The 20,748-nt window shown below is 41.4% G+C and overlaps 1 protein-coding gene across 7 annotated transcripts; it reads left to right on the top strand.

Annotated features, from left to right (window-relative positions):
- Positions 1 to 1,170: 1,170 nt before the first annotated feature.
- LOC124145344 (calpain-A-like) lies at positions 1,171 to 20,517 on the top strand. 7 transcript variants are annotated; one of them, XM_046515073.2, is made up of 13 exons: positions 2,573 to 2,653; positions 4,271 to 4,437; positions 5,838 to 6,128; positions 7,496 to 7,627; positions 7,972 to 8,168; positions 8,742 to 8,925; positions 10,229 to 10,294; positions 10,929 to 11,017; positions 13,237 to 13,400; positions 14,316 to 14,429; positions 14,853 to 14,947; positions 18,358 to 18,569; positions 18,831 to 20,517. In XM_046515073.2, the coding sequence occupies exons 3-13, from the start codon at positions 5,856 to 5,858 to the stop codon at positions 18,877 to 18,879; spliced, it is 1,575 nt and encodes a 524-aa protein (XP_046371029.2). In that variant the 5' UTR covers positions 2,573 to 2,653; positions 4,271 to 4,437; positions 5,838 to 5,855; the 3' UTR covers positions 18,880 to 20,517. The 7 variants fall into 7 exon arrangements, with proteins under 7 accessions (XP_046371031.2, XP_046371033.2, XP_046371029.2 ...); XM_046515071.2 differs by lacking the exon at positions 2,573 to 2,653 and adding an exon at positions 3,118 to 3,234; XM_046515072.2 differs by lacking the exon at positions 2,573 to 2,653 and adding an exon at positions 3,163 to 3,270.
- Positions 20,518 to 20,748: the final 231 nt, after the last annotated feature.

Below are 20,748 nucleotides of genomic sequence, written 5' to 3'. Positions count from 1 at the left end.
CAAGTATACCAACACGTTCACAAGTATACGAACACGTTCACAAGTATACCAACACGTTCACAAGTATACCAACACGTTCACAAGTATACCAACAACAATATGGCCCCGGGAGAGTGTGGCAGACTCCTTGGTATATCACTATACATCCAGAGCAGTACTGATGCTGACTGATGCAGCTTCCACAGCAGTGTATACGCCCCGATCAAGCATAGAACATTTTTAATAATGGAAAACATACATTCGCAGCTCATCAATATCAAAAAATATCTTTTTTAAATAATAATGGTACTTTTTACCCCGATTCGCGCTCGCCATTAAGGGGGATAATGGGTAGGGTATTCATGTTAAACATGTATGGTGTCTCAGTGGGCAAGCACTATATAACCAACATTTGTAGTTGTTAGTAGATATATACATATGTACGCACGCACGTTGTCATATAAACGGTAAACCCCATCACACCATTATCTCGCCTTGATTCTTCTCATCACTCCTGGTAGGGCTCAAGCAAACATTTTACGACTGCTTCCATCATTATTACCACTCCCTCGACCATTCATCGTTAAAGCAAATGCTATTCTGAGATTAAACCTCTCCTAAGTGTGCTAAAGCTCCACGTATTGACACGTGAACGATACTCCCAAAGGAAAAGAGGGTGTCTCGCCAACCATGTCATCAATATATTGAATATTCTATTGCTGCATGTATGTCATTTGGTATGTCGTGAGTCTTCACAATCTATTACATTCAGCACGTTCCTATGTGCCAAAACAATCCCACTCGATTAATATAGTTCTACCAATAACCCTACTTGGAACTTCGGCTTTTGTCTCGAGACTCAGGGTTCCTATTCGAGGACATCACAAATATTACCTCTCATGTTCGCGAGATTGTATCCAATTAGGGAGAACCGGAATCAAACCTAAGATCATAGGTTTCTGGCACGTATAAGAGAGAGAACTCTGTACAGGAATCGCGACTCTGAGGAGAAAACGAACAATGGCTGATCATGAAAATGACGATTGGAAAATTGGAGTCATCCCTTTCATCATCAAACTGTCTGGAGTAATGACATCTATTATGCATTGCAGTATATGTATTATTCTAAATGGAACAGATGCTGGGCTGCATAACCCTGACTCATCCACGCCAGCACATTAACAGCGAGGACGGTCCTGACACATATTGCTCCCTCATCATATGGTACAACAGATTGCGTTTACATGGATGTCCTACAGTCTGTACCGTGACCACGATGTGACGGGGCCACAGAGGTCGTGGGTATCATCAGGGCCACAACTGTGCTATCGGTTTCACTAAGTGGTGAAACGTCTTCTTCGATCTGTCATCAACGATAAGGTAACACGTGACACTGACATAAAGGGTGGATTTAAACCGTTAACTCACTTGCTGCAGTGTCGGGGACATTAATGTGATGTTATTCAATTATTGTTTGGATGGCCGTTGGCATTCTGAAGGACGTATCAGGAAAAAAACATATATTCTCGTCGGTATATCTCTGTAGCATGTCGATGTGGCGCTAAATGTTGACTCACTATTGGAAACTAACACCATGCATGTTTGCACAGCCTGAACGCGCTCCCGTATTTCCCGAATCCTATTATGATCTGATCCGAATGTATCGGAGCCAGTCATTATGCATTTATTCATTGTTGTTGACCGATGACAGGATAATCATAGGTATTTGTAATCTCGGGCAGCAGGTGTGCGTTGTGCGTGGTGTCAATTCTACATGGCATATACAAAATGCATATAAATATACCTCATTCAGTTTATAATGATCGATAATGTTCATTAATATTTATGGTCGGTTGTCTCCTATTACCACACGTCGTCGCACGAAGTATAAGCCTCTGAACACGTCTGTTTTGTTCATTGGCCTGGAAGCAACGACATGGAATCGAGTGGTCATGTTCGGGGACTGGGTTGGTGGCATCATGGCGCTCGAACCCTCCTTTGGAAAATGACTTTTGAATGTATATTAATATATTATTTCATAATTGGAATGCATATCTACGTTCAAGTTTTGAACACCTTTATTGAAAATATAGAGGAAATATTTGGGCTTTCCTCCCACTTAAATACTAGTATCACTCTTGATCTAACAGAAAGACTAAGTGGCTTTAAAATTAGAAATACCTTTCAACCACTCACTATTGCTGCTGTTGCATTAAGTGCATTCCATGTTTAAATGACTCTGGTTGTGGGACTGCTACTAAAGATGCTACAGTTACTACATCTTATGGTAAGTTACAAAATCAAGATTAGAAAAAACCTCAACAACATGTTCTTGTCACAAGGCGACATGGTGACAAAGAACCCCGATGGCGTTGGACGTTGCTGATAATATTAATCACTGGACTGTCTAGTTCTGACGGCTATATTTATAGAGAGCCGTCATATAATGTGAATATGTCAGAGCTGCGTCAAACAATAAAACAAACAATAATTACACACACAGATGTTATATGAATCAATTCCGTAACTCAGCAACTAGTCGATATACAGTGCACGGTACACAAGTTATGCTACAGCCAGCCACCGCAGCATTAACGCTCCTATAGCCCTACCATAGCCATATGTAGGTCGTTAATCACAAACATCATGCAGAAGAATGGATACATAAATTCAGGTCAGAAATGTTTTATCTTACAGGCTTATCTATTTTCATTTGGTAACCTGCTCTAATCACACTGTATACATTATTATTTAAACTGTGCGCAGGGGGAAAGCAACGTATCCGTTACCACAAGGTTGAGGTGACACATCTGGTTCATACCTTCGTATCTAAACAGGTTCGTGTAGCATTCTCACGATAACCTGGACCTTTGTCACTATCTCATCTACTCGTTCATTTAACATGGAGTGAGTGAGTGAGTGAGTGAGTGGGCGGGTGAGTCAGTCAGTCAGTCAGTCAGTCAGTCAGTCAGTCAGTCAGTCAGTCAGTCAGTGAGTGAGTGAGTGAGTGAGTGAGTGAGTGAGTTACGCTTTAAACACCAGGCTACCCCGCCGCTCCAACAGAGTAAGCGATGCGCCACAGTTGAGAATATTGCTAGCGCTTTTCGAGTCGAGTTAATAACAATGAACGTGACCTGTTCGGGGTTCAAGTTCCGTGCAGCCGTGCAGGAATAAATAGGTCCCAGCAATATATTGCTTTTACTCGAGGGCGACTGCTTTGGGAGGGGTAGGCTCGGTGACTTACTTGATCGCAAGGTATGGACAAGGCTGTGTCACGATAAGTATACTTCGGTAATTACGTCAGGGTAATCTTACAACTTCATGCAGTCGTCTAGCATAAGACTATGTCATGATAATTATATTTCGGTAGTTAAGTCAGGATAATCGTGAAACTTTCAAGCGTATCCTCCAGCACATGGTTGCGACATGATAATTATGATAATCTCCCTTTTGTACCCTAACCTAGGGCGTTGTTTTAGATCCTTCCGTCCGTCGTTCCTTCCTTCAGTCCGAGGACATTTTGTGTGTGGGACCTGTTACTTGAAAACTACTACCTAGATTCTCTTCAAACTTGGTGAACATTTTTTGTACCTATAGGAAAGGTGAAGTTCGACGTTTGATTTCAATATTTCGATTTTTTGAAAAAACATAGCTTTTTTCATTCTTTTGCTTAGACCCTATTTTACTTTTGGCGACCTATAACTTGAAAACACACACTTTTTTTCCAATTGGAGTACAGTTTCTATACCAAAAGGAGAGGGGCAGTGCAAAGTTTGATTTTGATAATTTAATTTTCTGAGAAAATATAATTTGCCTTTTTCATGTTTTGAACTTAGAAATATTTTGGAGTCGAAGTCGAGGGTATTAGTGAGCCCTGATCACTTTTTGTCTAGTTCGTTACTGCTCGATTTATCGAGACCCGAATGAGACCGTTTAGTACTGTATACACACACGCCTATTCTTTATTGAATAGAACATCTCATACTCGTCAATATGCCTGCCATGCATGTCTTATGAATACTATAAATAGTGCACATTTGAATTCATGCTACGCTGGTTCTATATGGCGCTCTATTTCATACATGCAGAGATGTTCCCGGGAAGTCATACCTCTAATAGACTTACACTCTGCCCTTACATGAATTGTCAGATTAGGTCAGCATGACATGTGTGTAGAGTTTCCAACACGCCAGCTGAATCCCCCTGCATGAATAGATAATAAAGGAAAGCTTTGCTGAATAGCCCCAGTCCTGTATAGTTAACCGCCTTACTTTGTTGTTATCCCGTACAGCCGCGGGCACGTTCACTGAAGCGGGAAGCGTGTCAATGACAGTGCACAGGATATAGGAAAGAAATTCCAAAATCCGACTTTGTAATCACGCAGAAACTGCACGTGGGTAGCCATTCAGCGTACCGGTAGATGTGGACAGATGTGGAGATAGCTTTACACTACTGAAGGTAAACAGTGATGCTAGTGAGCCGGTTTTATCGTATGGTCGAATAGGATTGAAATCTAAGATATATTTTGGAAACGTTCACATGGATCGTGCATGACAATGATCAATGGCGAAGATAAGCAACCGCCGAATTCGTTTGTTCTTACAACACTTTTGTGTGGTGCATTCCTTCATACAGTGGCTGTGTTATGGTTGGGGCAGTTGTCTTATGCATTTGTTCTTTCACTTGTATTGAGGTTAGGACAGGTTTTTAAAATTCGTTCCTTCATATAATGTTTGTGCTATGGATGGGACAGCCGTTGAATGCATTCTTTCATATAGTGCTTGCGTTATGGATGGGACAGCCGTTGAATGCATTCTTTCATATAGTGCTTGTGTTATGATTGGGGCAGCTGTCTAAAGCCATCCTTTGTCCTCTTGGTAATCACCGCCCCATTTTGTTAAGATTTAACTTAGCGTTAGGCTGCATACAAATATTGAAAGTGAGGAGAGCGGTTGGAAATTGATGCGGGTGGAACACTTTTTGTATGTTTTGTCACACAACTGGGCACACATAGAACACGGCCCTTTGAGACGACTCATACGTATTCATAAGACGCGGGAAGTTCGAATATATTTTATAAGGACAATACAAATGACTAACGCGCAGGATTTAAACTGACGCACCTTGAAGCGACTCCTTTTCAACCTTAAATGTCAACAATGTGAATGTGTGTGTCTGTGTGTCTGTGTGTGGCTGCTTGTACTAGTCCGGACGATTTTATAGTGCTATCCCACTGAGTAACCGTGCCACAGTTTAACATGAATACCCCACTAGCTGAGACACAGTATACTGACTCCGAGCTGACCAGTCCTTGATTTAGCTCCTTAATGCCGAGCGCCAGGCACGGTAACAACAAGTACCATCTTTGAAAGTCTTTTGGTATGACGTTGCCCGGGATCGAACCCCGGACATTCCGCTCTCCTGGCGGACACACTACCACTAGACCACGGAGGCCGTCTTTTTCGCTTTTAACAATTAAAGGTTCAGCAGTCAGATATAAATCACCTGCTGTCCTGAGGGGCATACATTCAACACAGACTCGATCCCTGTCCATTTGTGTCTGTGAAGCCAAATTCTGGAGGAAGGTTGGATGTAATTCTTAAGTGGGGTTATTTGTGCATACATCTTTTGGTTTTGTTATCGATTGAATGCATATGGTTAGTGTGTACATGTATGTGTATATTTTTTAAATAAATCTGATTGCTTTAAAAAAAAAAAAAATACATTTACAATTATTTTGCCGAGAAGGGCTGCAAAATGGATCTGTTTGATTATGGAAATATTTACTCGCTCAGTCACGATAAAAAGATAGAGATAAATTATTTTTACCGTATTTCTGTTTGTGTCATTTTTTATAGTCTGATCACATGTGAACGATGGGTTGCTGTTCGTCGAAAGAAAGTAGGGATTTCAACAACATCAACGACATCGATGACGACAGTGAACCTTACACCGACGTATACCATGACAACACCCAGGGTCTTGGTCTGAAACAGCGCACTGTTGACTTTAGAAGCACTAAGGTGCCGGATGAGGGGATGCAGAGACCCGAGGTCCCTACTGGTCAGATGTGGACGGACCCAGAGTTTCCACTGGACGTTGCAATAACTGACGAGTCCAGGAGGGAGGTGGAATGGAAAAGACCTCAGGTAAGAAGTAGCTAAGATGCATTCTTCTAAAACCAAGGACAAAATCCATGCCATTAGAATTCTCCATTGTACAATTTCGGCAATGTCAGAATCATGGTCTCCTCCGTGGTCTAGCGGTAGAGCGTCCATCCGGAGAGCGGAGGGTCGGGATTTGATCCCCGGCCGCATCATACTAAAAGACGTTAGAATATGGTACTTGTTGTTACCCTACCTGGCGCTCGGCATTTAGGGGCTAAAACACGGCCTTGGCTACTCGTAGTCAGTATATTGTGTCTGAGTGAGGTATTCATGTTAAACTGCGGGATGGTAACACACACGTGCATGCGCGTCGCTATATAAGTGCAATAATCTTGAACGCGACGTCAAACCCCATGTCACCTCACCTCAGAACCATTTGTTTATAAATCAATATCAAATAGTGTTTGAGAAAAAGTGAGTATATACTGCTCTGCCAACGTTTATATGACAAAACACAGGCCCCTAACATACAAGTAAAAATAACTTCTTTGAGTGGCATTTAGAAGTTGGAGTGATAAAGTAAAAATAAGAAATCACACGGGACATCATGCCTCCAATTTTGAACTGTCCTTCACAAGTCTACCATAAGTCTATTTGAAAGTTTACTAAGGCCTTGATCAAACAACTTTGGAACTCTGAACTATACGTAGAAAGAGCATGCTCGACTATATCGCAAAAGTCGTGAAAAGCTGTGGCTCCTGGAATATTGCTCGAGAAGCAAATCGTGTTGGTGAATGTGTGAATTGTGCTAAACCTCGTTTTATACAGCATTTGATTTGCATCATGAGGTGCCAGTGTAATGTGGCCGGAAAGTCCAGACACTGGAAGTACTGTGTACCTTATCTTGCTTGTAAAACTTGTAAATCACGTCTTTAGAATTGATGTAAATATGACATTTACGAACCTATGCGATTGGTGTAAATATGACATGTACAACCCTTAACATACATTTACATACTTTTTTTCAAATGGCAAACCTACTTTTCACGTACGTCTAAATTCATAACCTTGTCCATATTGTGAAGACCAAACAGTTTGGTGATTAATAGGTTGGGTCTAATATGGGATTAAGTTTCCGAGACAGACCAAACAATTGTGAAGTAGCTTGGAAACTTTCATGCGTATAGTGTATGCTGGAATGTATTAAACATGATTGTCATAACGAAATATATGCTCAAATTTGCATATGTTGTATGGTGCTATCTTTGTCTCTGTATATAACCGTGTGTTTACCCTCACCGTCCTACCACATGTACACTTGGCAGCTGAATCACTGCTGATGTATGTGCAGACGGAACTGGTTCACACGTAGTATTTGCCTATTTTCAGAAGAATCATTATTTTGTCAGGAAATCGTCCCTGATCCTGTATTGTTTGCCGACGGCCCTTTCAGACTGGACATTCAACAAAGGTCTTTTGGAACTTGTTGGTTTTTGTCAATGTTATCGGGTCTTGCCGACAACCGAGATCTCTGCAAACGGGTATGTAACAGTTTTACGTTCAAATCAGGCGTGTTACCGAAATTAAATTAGATCCTAATATTGCTGAATGATTCATTTGGAATCGTCAATTGAAGGCTATGACAAGAAATTAGATACCTTGGTAGAGACGTACACGCTTACCTAGCAATTAATGATGGTAGAGTGATTACCCTGTTGAGATAAATGATTTGTGCGTATCAACCGTGCAACTTCCTGGGTACATTTGAACCCGGCGATAACTACCGTTACAAGATATTGTGATACAAATTGTTAATATACTTCAAAGTGTGCAAAAGTCAATATTTATCTGTTAGAATAACCAACATGAACATTGACAACTCAAGGTTATCAACGACGCCTCGTACACACCCGAGACAGATGGAATATGTCACTGCAGGTTCTGGAACTTCGGGGAGTGGAGGGACGTCTACATCGACGACTATCTTCCTGTGATTGCCGGGACGAGACATCTGTATGGCGCGGCATCGGGGACAAATAGGAACGAAATGTGGGTTCCCTTGATGGAGAAGGCCCTAGCAAGGTACCGTAACAGACTCTGTGTAATTATTGATGACATTAATTGCTGTCTTGCTCTTTGTGGTACTATTCAAGCGGGGATTCCGGGGTGGAACTGGTCCCCAGCAATCTATGCTTGTCGTATGAGGCGACTGAAGAGATCGGGTGGTCAGACGAGGTGACTTGCGTGTCATCATAACCCTACGGCGGGATTGTTTGCTCACAATATCAATCACTGGATTGTCTGGTCTAAAGATGTCTAAAAATGTTAAGCTATCATCCTGAACATCTTCCATGAGACGAAGAATAATAACTTAAACATGAATATAATTGTTTTTCTAATCAATTTAAACGTGAATATGGGTGGTGTTGAAACTAAGATAAAAAAAATTCAAACTTCATAATGTTTTTCAATCAGTGTGGTATCCATTTCGCCAAGCTGAATGGCATATTGTGCAAACTTGGGATGAAGAAAAAAGATGCTTTTCAAGAAAAGTATTCATACTCAGAAAAAAGACGAATCCCATAAAGTTTCCGACCAGTCAGACAGCAGCACATTCTCCTGTTTACTTTACAATAAATTGTATTGCCTTATCAGATTTCACGGGTCCTACACGTTGGTCAGAGGTGGTCTCTCCAGTGATGCCTATCTGCTGCTGACTGGGGGAATATCGGAGAGGATTGACTTTCTGAGAAACAACTCAAGACTTGCACCTGCCGAGCTGTTCAGCCGAATCAGGACTGCACTCAACAATGGGGCTTTGTTGACTTGCGGAGTGTCGGTACGTTAGTCCATTCTACACCTGTCGCGTTGGGGATTCTAGAGTAGGCCATGCCTCAAGTACACTGTGTCTGTTATCAGTCGAAATGGTTCTGGTATTAAGGTGCTGTGACTTGGCAAATTGTATGTCATGCTGCCCCGATGACGTGGATCGCTGTTGATACTCTCAACCACCAGTTTGCCTTTTCAAGAATTCATTATTTACAGGTTTGCCGTGATTTAGCTGGAATAGTGCTGACGTCAGGTTTAGACACCATTCACCAGCTCACCCACCGCTCAGTACTGTCTTCCACGAAACCCGATGCAATATCATTAGTAAAGTAAGGTCGGCCATACCCAAAGAAGTCAAAGATGGCACTTGTTGTTACCCTGCCTTGCGCACAGCATTAAATCAGGGGTATAACAGGGTCTGGGCGGCTCGGAGTCAGTATATTGTGTCTGAGTGGGGTATCAATGTTAAACTGCAGCATAGTACATGAATCTCAGTTGGCTGGCACTATAAAACCGCAATAAGTCAGGATTAGAACACGCAGCAACACACACACACACACACACACACACACACACACACACACACACACACACACACACACACACACACACACACACACACAAACACACACACACACACACACACACACATACATACGCGCATGCACGCGGCTAATCTCGCTATAAAAGAGCACTTAAAAGTGACGTTAAACCAAATTCCACCTCCCGATCAAGGCCCCGTACTTCTACTGGTGTGTGACATCTGGAACAGGTGGGGTGAAATGGGGTTTAAACGTCGCGTCCAAGATTATTGCACCTATATAGCCACGTGTATGCACGTGTGTGTCTGTGTGGCTGCTTGTACTAGTCCAGACTGATGCCGATTTATAGTGCTAGCTCACTGAGATACCATGCCGCAGTTTAACATGAATACCCCACTCAGACACAGTATACTGACTCCGAGCCGACCAGTCCTTGTTTTGGCCCTTAATGCCGAGCGCCAGGCAGGATAACAACAAGTACCATCTTTAAACGTCTTTTGGTATGACTCGGCCGGTGTTCGAACCCCGTACCTTCCGCTCTCCGGGCGCAAGCTCTACCAACAGACCAGGGATGAAGTCCATCTGGAATACAGTTCCCAAGAGTTTTCAAGGGGTGCTTTACGCATCACATAATGATGATAGCGTGACGCATCCTGTTACAGGCCTCATACCTACTAACAAAAACAAAAATCAAACTTACAAGGGCTTGCAAAGGTGACTTTGAATTTGAGACACACTTTCGAAATTACAATGTTTGTGTTTTTATTTCAGAAAGATGGCGATGGTATTCTTGGATTGATGGGACCCCACTCCTACTCCCTGAGTGCCGCTTCCGTGGTACGTAGCCATAACTGTATACGTGTCAGCATCACTACGTTAGTGATCCCTGTGATGATTAAGGCTCAGACTGGGTCACAAACACACGGTCCCAGGTGATCTTGTCGTAACAACCGACTGACATGGTGATTGGTTGGTCATAAAGTATGACGTGTGACATTGCGTCTTCAACCCCGACGGCATGGTTCGTTACTCGTGCTATCAATCACTGGTTTGTCTGGTGCAGATTCGACTATTCATATGTCGTCGTTGTATTGCTGGAATATTGCTGACTGCTATATAAAACGTTTATCAAAAGTGAATCATTTGCGTCAGTGTTATGTATATGAGCATAGTTATTTATGTTCGAGCTGAAATATCGCTGACTGCGCCGTAATACAATATTCACTTACAGTCACGTATGCACATTTGTGTTGGTGTAATGTTTGAGCATGTTGATTAAGACTGAGTGAGAAAACAACAAACTTTCACTTCATGCACAATCATCCCTGCACCATATGCATTAGGGTAGTGTTTTGGTGCATACTGAATTAGGCCCAAACATGACTGTGATTTCGTGTCTGTTGTAAGTTTGTGAGTAAATTTTTTCATTTAAAAAAGACGTGTTTTATACATGTTCGATCTAATGTTTAAGGTGACGAGGGCAAACGGTGAAAAAGGATATCTGTTAAGAATTCGAAATCCACACGGGAGCAACGAATGGACGGGAAAATGGAATGATCAGTAAGTATTATCATGTTTTTTTAAACTTGTTATTCTCATTATTCATTTTAGCTAAATATTTAAATGGTGACATTTACAATTGAATTGCGAGGCTTCGCAGCAAGAATTAAGTAATTAATGAAAATAAAATACACGAACAAATGAATAATTAGCTGAAGGGACACATACATGGAAACTTGGTAAATCTCTCGGAGCTGCGGCACAGTGGCTCTAAGCTACCATGCCGTCATATTGCTGGAATATACCACGCCGTCATATTGCTGGAATATACCACGCCGTCATATTGCTGGAATTTACCACTCCGTCATATTGCTGGAATATACCACGCCGTCATATTGATGGAATATACCCCGCCTTCATATTGCTGGAATATACCACGCCGTCATATTGCTGGAATATACCACGCCGTCATATTGCTGGAATATACCACGCCGTCATATCGATGGAATATACCACGCTGCCATATTGCTGGAATATACCACGCCGTCATATCGATGGAATATACCACGCCGTCATCTGGATGGAATATACCCCGCAGCCATATTGCTGGAATATACCACGCCGTCATATCGATGGAATATTCCACGCAGCCATATTGCTGGAATATACCACGCCGTCATATCGATGGAATATACCACGCCGTCATATTGCTGGAATATACCACGCCGTCATATCGATGGAATATACCACGCAGCCATATTGCTGGAATATACCACGCCGTCATATCGATGGAATATACCACGCAGCCGTATTGCTGGAATATACCACGCCGTCATATCGATGGAATATACCACGCAGCCATATTGCTGGAATATACCACGCCGTCATATCGATGGAATATACCACGCCGTCATATTGCTGGAATATATCACGCCGTCATATCGATGGAATATACCCCGTCGTCATATTGCTGGAATATACCACGCCGTCATATCGATGGAATATACCACTCCGTCATATTGCTGGAATATACCACGCCGTCATATCGATGGAATATACCACGTCGTCATATTGCTGGAATATACCACGCCGTCATATTGCTGGAATATACCACGCCGTCATATTGCTGGAATATACCACGCTGCCATATTGCTGGAATATACCACGCCCTCATATCGCTAGAATATACCACGCCGTCATATCGATGGAATATACCCCGCCGTCATATTGCTTGAATATACCATGCCGTCATATTGCTGGAATATACCACGCCGTCATATTGCTGGAATATACCACTCCGTCATATTGCTGGAATATACCACGCCGTCATATCGATGGAATATACCCCGCCGTCATATTGCTGGAATATACCACGCCGTCATATTGCTTGAATATACCACGCCGTCATATTGCTGGAATACTGCACAAAGGGTATCAACAAATTTTGGCATGTCAACCAAAGTTAAAAAGAGTTTTCTCTAGATATTATATTCAAAATACATCCCTCACATTAAGACTAACAATAAAGATTCATGATGAAATACCTGCCCTCATTGGTGTTGATGTGACATAGGCATATATCTGTGTCAGTAAGGCATCGCCATTTGAAGAAGCCAGTTTAACGAGATATTAACGAGAACAACTCTAGACTGTTATCATATACGACCACAAGACGTTGGAAAACAAACTAATTGTTTGGCACTATATGCCAAATAACGTGGTTTGTCTGTGAAAAACTAAAAGTGTGCTTGGCACTGTATGAAAAAATAACGTGGTTTTGTTTCTAAGAACCTAATTCTGTGTTTGGCGCTGTGTATGTAAAATAACGTGGTTTTGTTTCTGAGAACCTAATTCTGTGTTTGGCACTGTGTGTGTAAAATAACGTGGTTTTGTTTCTGAGAACCTAGTTCTGTGTTTGGCACTGTATATGTAAAATAACGTGGTTTTGTTTCTGAGAACCTAATTCTGTGTTTGGCACTGTGTATGTAAAATAACGTGGTTTTGTTTCTGAGAACCTAATTCTGTGTTTGGCACTGTGTATGCTAAATAATGTGGTTTGTTTCTGAAAAAGTAAAAGTGTGCTTGGCATTGTATGCTAAATAACGTGGTTTTGTTTCTGAGAAACTAATTGTATGTTTGACAATATATATGTTAAATAACGTGCTTTTGTTTCCGAGAGACTAATATGTTTGACACAATACGCTGAACAACTTGGGTTTGTTTTAGAGAAACTAATGGTACGTTCGGCACTGGTGTTGAATAATGTGGTTTGGTTTCAGAGATCCTGAATGGGAAACCCTTAGGGAAGGTGGAAGCATAAAAACAAATCGGAACGATGGGGAATTTTGGATGAGTTTAGAAGATTTCCTTGAATATTTCTACCGGGTCACGATTTGTTCGCAGCTCCCGGACTTTGACAAGGACGGACAGCCTGATTCACTGAGTAGGTACAGCGTCAGTGTGTACAGCAAATATCAGCACAAAATCAGCGTGACAACTGAACATGTCAGACACTTTCAACGTACTACGTGTCTGATTCCCACAGGTTGCCGTCGCTTGGCAGGAGTTGTTGTGTGGCGTCGGGCAACAAACGCTTACTTTTTTATGAAATGCAAATGTAAGTGGCGAGGCCACCGGTAGGGCGGAACCTGCTTACCCTTTTCGCTACCACCTGGTGTCATCACTGATTTCCAATGATCCATTCATGTCATTTTCACATCCACTTTGCCTGTTACGCCTAGTGTAATCTGTTTCAGAGCATAATCGATAACTGATATTCTCTGACGTTGAAGTTGTATTTTTATGCGTACCACGTGTCAGATGCTTTATATGTACCATGTGGCAGACACTTTATACGTACCATGTGGCAGACACTTTATAGTACCATGTGGCAGACACTTTATAGTACCACATGTCAGATACTGTATACGTACCACGTGGCAGACGCTTTATACCTACCACGTGTCAGATACTTTATACGTACCACGTGGCAGACACTTTATACCTACCACATGTCAGATACTGTATACGTACCACGTGGCAGACGCTTTATACCTACCACGTGTCAGATACTTTATACGTACCACGTGGCAGACACTTTATATATTATTGATACGTCTCTTCTACTCTATATACCTAGCGATCGGTATAAATGTGCATTTTGTCTGTATTGGTTAGTTGCGTCCATTAGATAGTCAGGCCAGTGTCTGATGAACGAGGGCTTGAATCCCGCCATAATTCTTGGTGTGTTAGAATCTTACTGATTTCACCGTTGTGGTAAACACCTTCAACATATCCTCTCATACACGACACTCAATCTGCGCTATTAAATCTTCTCACTCGCTTCTTTGTTTAACAGGATACGTGTTGAATATATTCGGGGAATGGCGGGGTAAAGCAGCCGCGGGCCCGGGACGAACTCTGAGGGAACGCCTTCGCAACCCAAGATTTTCATTTACAGTTCCTCGGAAAGGTAAGAAGAATGTATTAGATTACTTAATGTGTGAATTTCAATTATGTCAATATCAGTTTCGCTTGTGTTCAGTTTTGTGTACTAGTATGTTCTACAGTGTGTTTTCGTTAACTCCATCTTCAGATAAAATTGTCTATATTTTTCGAGAACAAGTGATTGATACTATGAGTATTGTCAGATTTCCATGACACGCAATCAATCACGTCACCGAGCCTGGCCAGCCGATCCTTTAGTCGCCTCGAACGCGGACCAGCATAGATTGCTTGGGGCCTATTCTCACACGGAGTCGAAATGGAAGCACTTTCAATCCCTAGCATGTCTGTTCCAAGCATACTTACACATATCTTCCTGAATTACAGCTGAGTGGGGCGTTAAAAGACAAACAAACAAAACAAGATTATACTTAATGCATTTGGTTTGCAGGTTTTGCAGACAAAGACCATGTCCCTGTGTTGGTCCAGCTCATACAGAAAACGGACTACAAGGAGTATGCTGCCATATCTTGTGACCTCTTCAAGGTAACGACCATCTGTTACTACACCTGGCATTTTGGCCTACCAGGGCCAGGTTGGTTTTGAGTGAGTGAGTATTGCTTCACGCCGCTTTTAGCAATATTCCGGCAATATCACGGCGGGGGACTCCAGAAATGGGCTTCACACATTGAACCCATGTGAGGAATCGGACCCGGGTCTTGGGCTTGACAAGCGAACGCTTTTACCACTCGACTACCCAACCCAATACAAAAGCGCGTGCTAATGTCCTGCGGGGTCACGTTTCACAAACAAATATTGAAAACTCCGAACATCCCATCGCTTTTGCTCGTGAGATACCGGAGCTATTCTCTCGTTGCATAAAATCAGTAGATCACGGGAGCTCGTTTTGTATTTTATATATATAAAATCGTATCGGGTGATATATATGGTACACACTGCGAGATAGATATTTCGTGTTTGTCAAAAATGAAAGCAAGTGTCAACAAGTGGGAGAAAATATGTGAAAAGCTGGACTTCCTCATTATTAAAGTCTATGTGAAATATTGGGATTGAACCTCCCAGAACTCCATCAGCAACAGGTGTTCTCTCTTTGCTAATATGTTTCTTTATGCATATGGATCTGAATGTCTGTTCGTGACAAACAAGTCAACACAAGATTGTACGACAAAAGGGTATGTCTTAAACTTTCCAAAACTCAACGTCCCCCTTAGGCTGATGACATTGCAGCAGCTCCAGCCTTTTCGCGTGATTATGACATGATTTTTTCGTTTTTATTTCGTTTTTGCTAATAAAATATCTAGTACAAACTGTGAGGTAGATATTACATGAATCTGGAGAAGGGCAGGTATTCAGGACATGCATACCCTTCTTGCGAACACCTGATGTTATCACTCAGTTTCAGTGATCCATTCATATGATTCTCACCCTTATTACCCTGTACTCCTGCTGGAATCTGTGTCGGCAGATAATCGAGAGTGATTCTTCTTCTCTGGCGTTGATTTATGCTGTTTTAAGATGACCTATGCCAGTGAAGGATCACGCAACTAATACATTCCCCCATTAATGTAATATTTCTGTTGTTACAGATGACCTATGCTAATGAAGGGTCCTCCACCTCCATGTATTCTGTTGTTACAGATGACCTATGTTAATGAAGGGACCTCCATCTACTACGTGTATTCTGTTGTTACAGATGACCTATGTTAATGAAGGGACCTCCATCTACTATATGTTTTCTGTTGTTACAGATGACCTATGCTAATGAAGGGTCTCCGTCTACTACATGTATTATGTTGTTACATATGACCTATGCTAATGAAGGGTCTCCGTCTACTACATGTATTCTGTTGTTACAGATGGCCTATGCTAATGAAGGGTCTCCGTCTACTACATGTATTCTGTTGTTACAGATGACCTATGCTAATGAAGGGTCTCCGTCTACTACATGTATTCTGTTGTTACAGATGGCCTATGCTAATGAAGGGTCTCCACCTACTACATGTATTCTGTTGTTACAGATGACCTATACTAATGAAGGGTCCTCCACCTACTACGTGTATTCTGTTGTTACAGATGGCCTATGCTAATGAAGGGTCCTCCACCTACTACGTGTATTCTGTTGTTACAGATGGCCTATGCTAATGAAGGGTCCTCCACCTACTACATGTATTCTGTTGTTACAGATGACCTATGCTAATGAAGGGTCCTCCACCTACTACGTGTATTCTGTTGTTACAGATGACCTATGCTAATGAAGGGTCCTCCACCTCCATGTATTCTGTTGTTACAGATGACCTATGCTAATGAAGGGACCTCCATCTACTACGTGTATTCTGTTGTTACAGATGACCTATGTTAATGAAGGGACCTCCATCTACTATATGTTTTCTGTTGTTACAGATGACCTATGCTAATGAAGGGTCTCCGTCTACTACATGTATTATGTTGTTACATATGACCTATGCTAATGAAGGGTCTCCGTCTACTACATGTATTCTGTTGTTACAGATGGCCTATGCTAATGAAGGGTCTCCGTCTACTACATGTATTCTGTTGTTACAGATGACCTATGCTAATGAAGGGTCTCCGTCTACTACATGTATTCTGTTGTTACAGATGGCCTATGCTAATGAAGGGTCTCCACCTACTACATGTATTCTGTTGTTACAGATGACCTATACTAATGAAGGGTCCTCCACCTACTACGTGTATTCTGTTGTTACAGATGGCCTATGCTAATGAAGGGTCCTCCACCTACTACGTGTATTCTGTTGTTACAGATGGCCTATGCTAATGAAGGGTCCTCCACCTACTACATGTATTCTGTTGTTACAGATGACCTATGCTAATGAAGGGTCCTCCACCTACTACGTGTATTCTGTTGTTACAGATGACCTATGCTAATGAAGGGTCCTCCACCTACTACGTGTATTCTGTTGTTACAGATGGCCTATGCTAATGAAGGGTCCTCCACCTACTACGTGTATTCTGTTGTTACAGATGGCCAATGCTAATGAAGGGTCCTCCACCTACTACATGTATTCTGTTGTTACAGATGGCCTATGCTAATGAAGGGTCCTCCACCTACTACGTGTATTCTGTTGTTACAGATGACCTATGCTAATGAAGGGTCCTCCACCTACTACGTGTATTCTGTTGTTACAGATGACCTATGCTAATGAAGGGTCCTCCACCTACTACGTGTATTCTGTTGTTACAGATGACCTATGCTAATGAAGGGTCCTCCATCTACTACATGTATTCTGTTGTTACAGATGACCTATGCTGATGAAGGGTCCTCCACCTATTACATGTATTCTGTTGTTACAGATGGCCTATGCTAATGAAGGGTCCTCCATCTACTACATGTTTTCTGTTGTTACAGATGACCTATGCTAATGAAGGGTCCTCCACCTACTACGTGTATTCTGTTGTTACAGATGACCTATGCTAATGAAGGGTCCACCACCTATTACATGTATTCTGTTGTTACAGATGGCCTATGCTAATGAAGGGTCCTCCACCTACTACGTGTATTCTGTTGTTACAGATGACCTATGCTAATGAAGGGTCCTCCACCTACTACGTGTATTCTGTTGTTACAGATGACCTATGCTAATGAAGGGTCCACCACCTACTACGTGTATTCTGTTGTTACAGATGACCTATGCTAATGAAGGGTCCTCCACCTACTACGTGTATTCTGTTGTTACAGATGACCTATGCTAATGAAGGGTCCACCACCTACTACGTGTATTCTGTTGTTACAGATGGCCTGTGCTAATGAAGAGTCCTCCACCTACTACGTGTTTTCTGTTGTTACAGATGACCTATGCTAATGAAGGGTCCTCCACCTACTACGTGTATTCTGTTGTTACAGATGGCCTATGCTAATGAAGGGTCCTCCACCTACTACGTGTATTCTGTTGTTACAGATGACCTACGCTAATGAAGGGTCCTCCACCTACTACGTGTACCAGATGGAAGACACAGAGTACAGGAACAGCTACTTCCCCAACCTGCAGGCTACATTCCGCTACATGCTCCCTCCGGGCCGCTACTTGGTGCTCCCCTCCACCTTCCTTCGCGGTGTTCACAGGGAATTTCTCATACGAGTGTTTTCACCTGGCCCATTGTATAGATGCAGGTAATGCTGTCACAAAAAGATTCGTGTTTGTTTAAAAATAGTTTTGTTCCAGACAATACTGAAAATATATTTGCAAGTTTTATTCACCCAAATATTGTTCCCTCGACAGTGAAGATATCTTGTGTTGCGAAAGAAAATTGGTCTTCCTTTCATAAATGAATGCTTTGAAGCATATTATTGTTTCTAGAAATTGTATTTAAAATGACCTTAAATTGCCTTATAAAAAACAGTTGTCATGGTTATTAATTTCTTAATTTACAGGAGCATACCAAGTGAGATAAATCTCATACCAAGTCATCAATGGGAATAAATCTACACATCGACACCAGCATCACCAGCATCAGCATCAGCATCATCACCAACATCATCGTCATCTCCAACATCAGCATCATCTCCGGGATTCTGCCCTGGTTGGAAAGTGTCACAAGACACCTGTGACTGCTGTCTGCAGCTACACTGCCAGGATCACACAGCATATGGCAGGACATATTTCCAATTTCACGAACTTGTGAAAAAATATGTGTAATATGTTAATGTGTGTTTGTCCCCATCCGTTCGTCGTTAATCATGCTGTCCTGCGTGTCACTCCGCAGGGGCTACAGATCGATCCGTCAGAAAAGTGTGCTGTATGATTTACTAGCACTGTTACATCTCCGACTGCCAACTCGTAAAATAGTTCAATATAGTTGCCTGTCTTCCATATTCACTATCCTCCTGATATGAATACTTTATGTAATCGAAAACGAACTTTGAATAAGGATTCCTGATTGCAAACCGGTACCAGTTTCGAAGGAGCCGACATTCTTACCGGTAACAGTTCGTTATTTTAACTGTTTAAAGGAAATAAGGACTGTAGCGTGTAACTTTTATTCTATCCATGTTATTAGAATAATACATATTTTGTAATATTCCTTTTAAATAGATTTAGTATATATATAGTAGCTGTTCAAATGTATTCATCACGTAATATATCAATTGTGTGAGGAAATATTATAAGTGCCTTAATAATATTGCTTGATATGAATACAGTGATAATTGCTTGATTACGATTTCAGCTTAAAATGACATGAGGAAAATTGTATCTTTTGGGGAATACGCATAAAGTGTCTGAACTACACTAACATCTAAATGAATAATAGATACATTCAAACACGGTTGAAATGACCTACGCAAAAACTTCGAGTTATTCGAAGTTCGACACAGCCGGAAAATTACGAATAAAGAAGGTGTGAGCAGGGACCAACCGTTTACTTCGAGACAACCGTAAGTTCGACACATCAAAATTTGACACAACGGTGTTTGACTGTATCACAAATAGGTAAAATAAGATTTCCTTTTTTTCTTACATAAAATACACCTGTCATTCCTATGTTCCCCAATATGTCTGCCGGTTTCTATCCTGAGTGACAAATTTAATCGGTCAAGAACCCGTCTGTTTTCATATTTTCTAATTATGTTGATGTAGGGTTCAAACACAAAATATGCAATTTGAGTAAAAACGCATACCCATCCTGCTCATATAATTTCAATCTACAAAGTATTATAAGAACATATCTACGTTTCTCCCAAACTGTTCTTGTCTTCCCAATACAAATACATACAGTGATAAAATATTTGTTACTTTAGATGTCCAATTTCTTTTGTCATTTACATCATACATCAAAAGCATCATTATTATATAATCTCTTTTTAACATACCAGCGGTCCAGCATGTACACTGTCAGCATCAATATTTCATGGACAGTTTAAAGTATTTTTGCACAGTGGGCATCGTGCACATTTGCCTCCTACAATGCTAGATGCTACGTAAGACTTAACCCCAAGAAATCGTTCACATCCTGACATATGTGCCTTTATTTCATTGACGATATCCAGTCATTACATGTCTGCACCATGTAACAATACTGAACACATTTGTAATCGAAATATTAAAGAATATTTTATATGGTGTGGGTTTAAGTTTATCCAAAGATGTTTTTTAAACTGTAAAGAACTTGACTGGCATGCGAACAATCATTAGCTACACGTTTATTACATACCAAATATCTTGAAAACATAACACTTAAATACTTAAATGACTTAACTCATTCTTATGTAAGTCATTGTATGTCCTGGTTTTCGTATTTCGACAACATACCACCATTGTTGAATACCTACATTTGTTTTGTTTAAACTGACA

Source organism: Haliotis rufescens, unplaced genomic scaffold, assembly GCF_023055435.1.
Source record: "Haliotis rufescens isolate VD_foot unplaced genomic scaffold, xgHalRufe1.0.p SCAF_83, whole genome shotgun sequence".
NCBI classification, from domain to species: domain Eukaryota; kingdom Metazoa; phylum Mollusca; class Gastropoda; order Lepetellida; family Haliotidae; genus Haliotis; species Haliotis rufescens.
Note: the sequence above shows the minus strand (reverse complement) of the source record. Positions and strands in the feature narration are given on the sequence as shown.

Coding starts and splice junctions, on each gene's coding strand:
- LOC124145344 (XM_046515075.2), top strand. CDS start 5,856: ATGGGTTGCTGTTCGTCGAAAGAAAGTAGGGATTTCAACAACATCAAC. Junction 6,129..7,495: donor TGGAATGGAAAAGACCTCAG/GTAAGAAGTAGC, acceptor TTATTTTGTCAG/GAAATCGTCCCTGATCCTGT. Junction 8,169..8,741: donor ATGGAGAAGGCCCTAGCAAG/GTACCGTAACAG, acceptor TTGCCTTATCAG/ATTTCACGGGTCCTACACGT.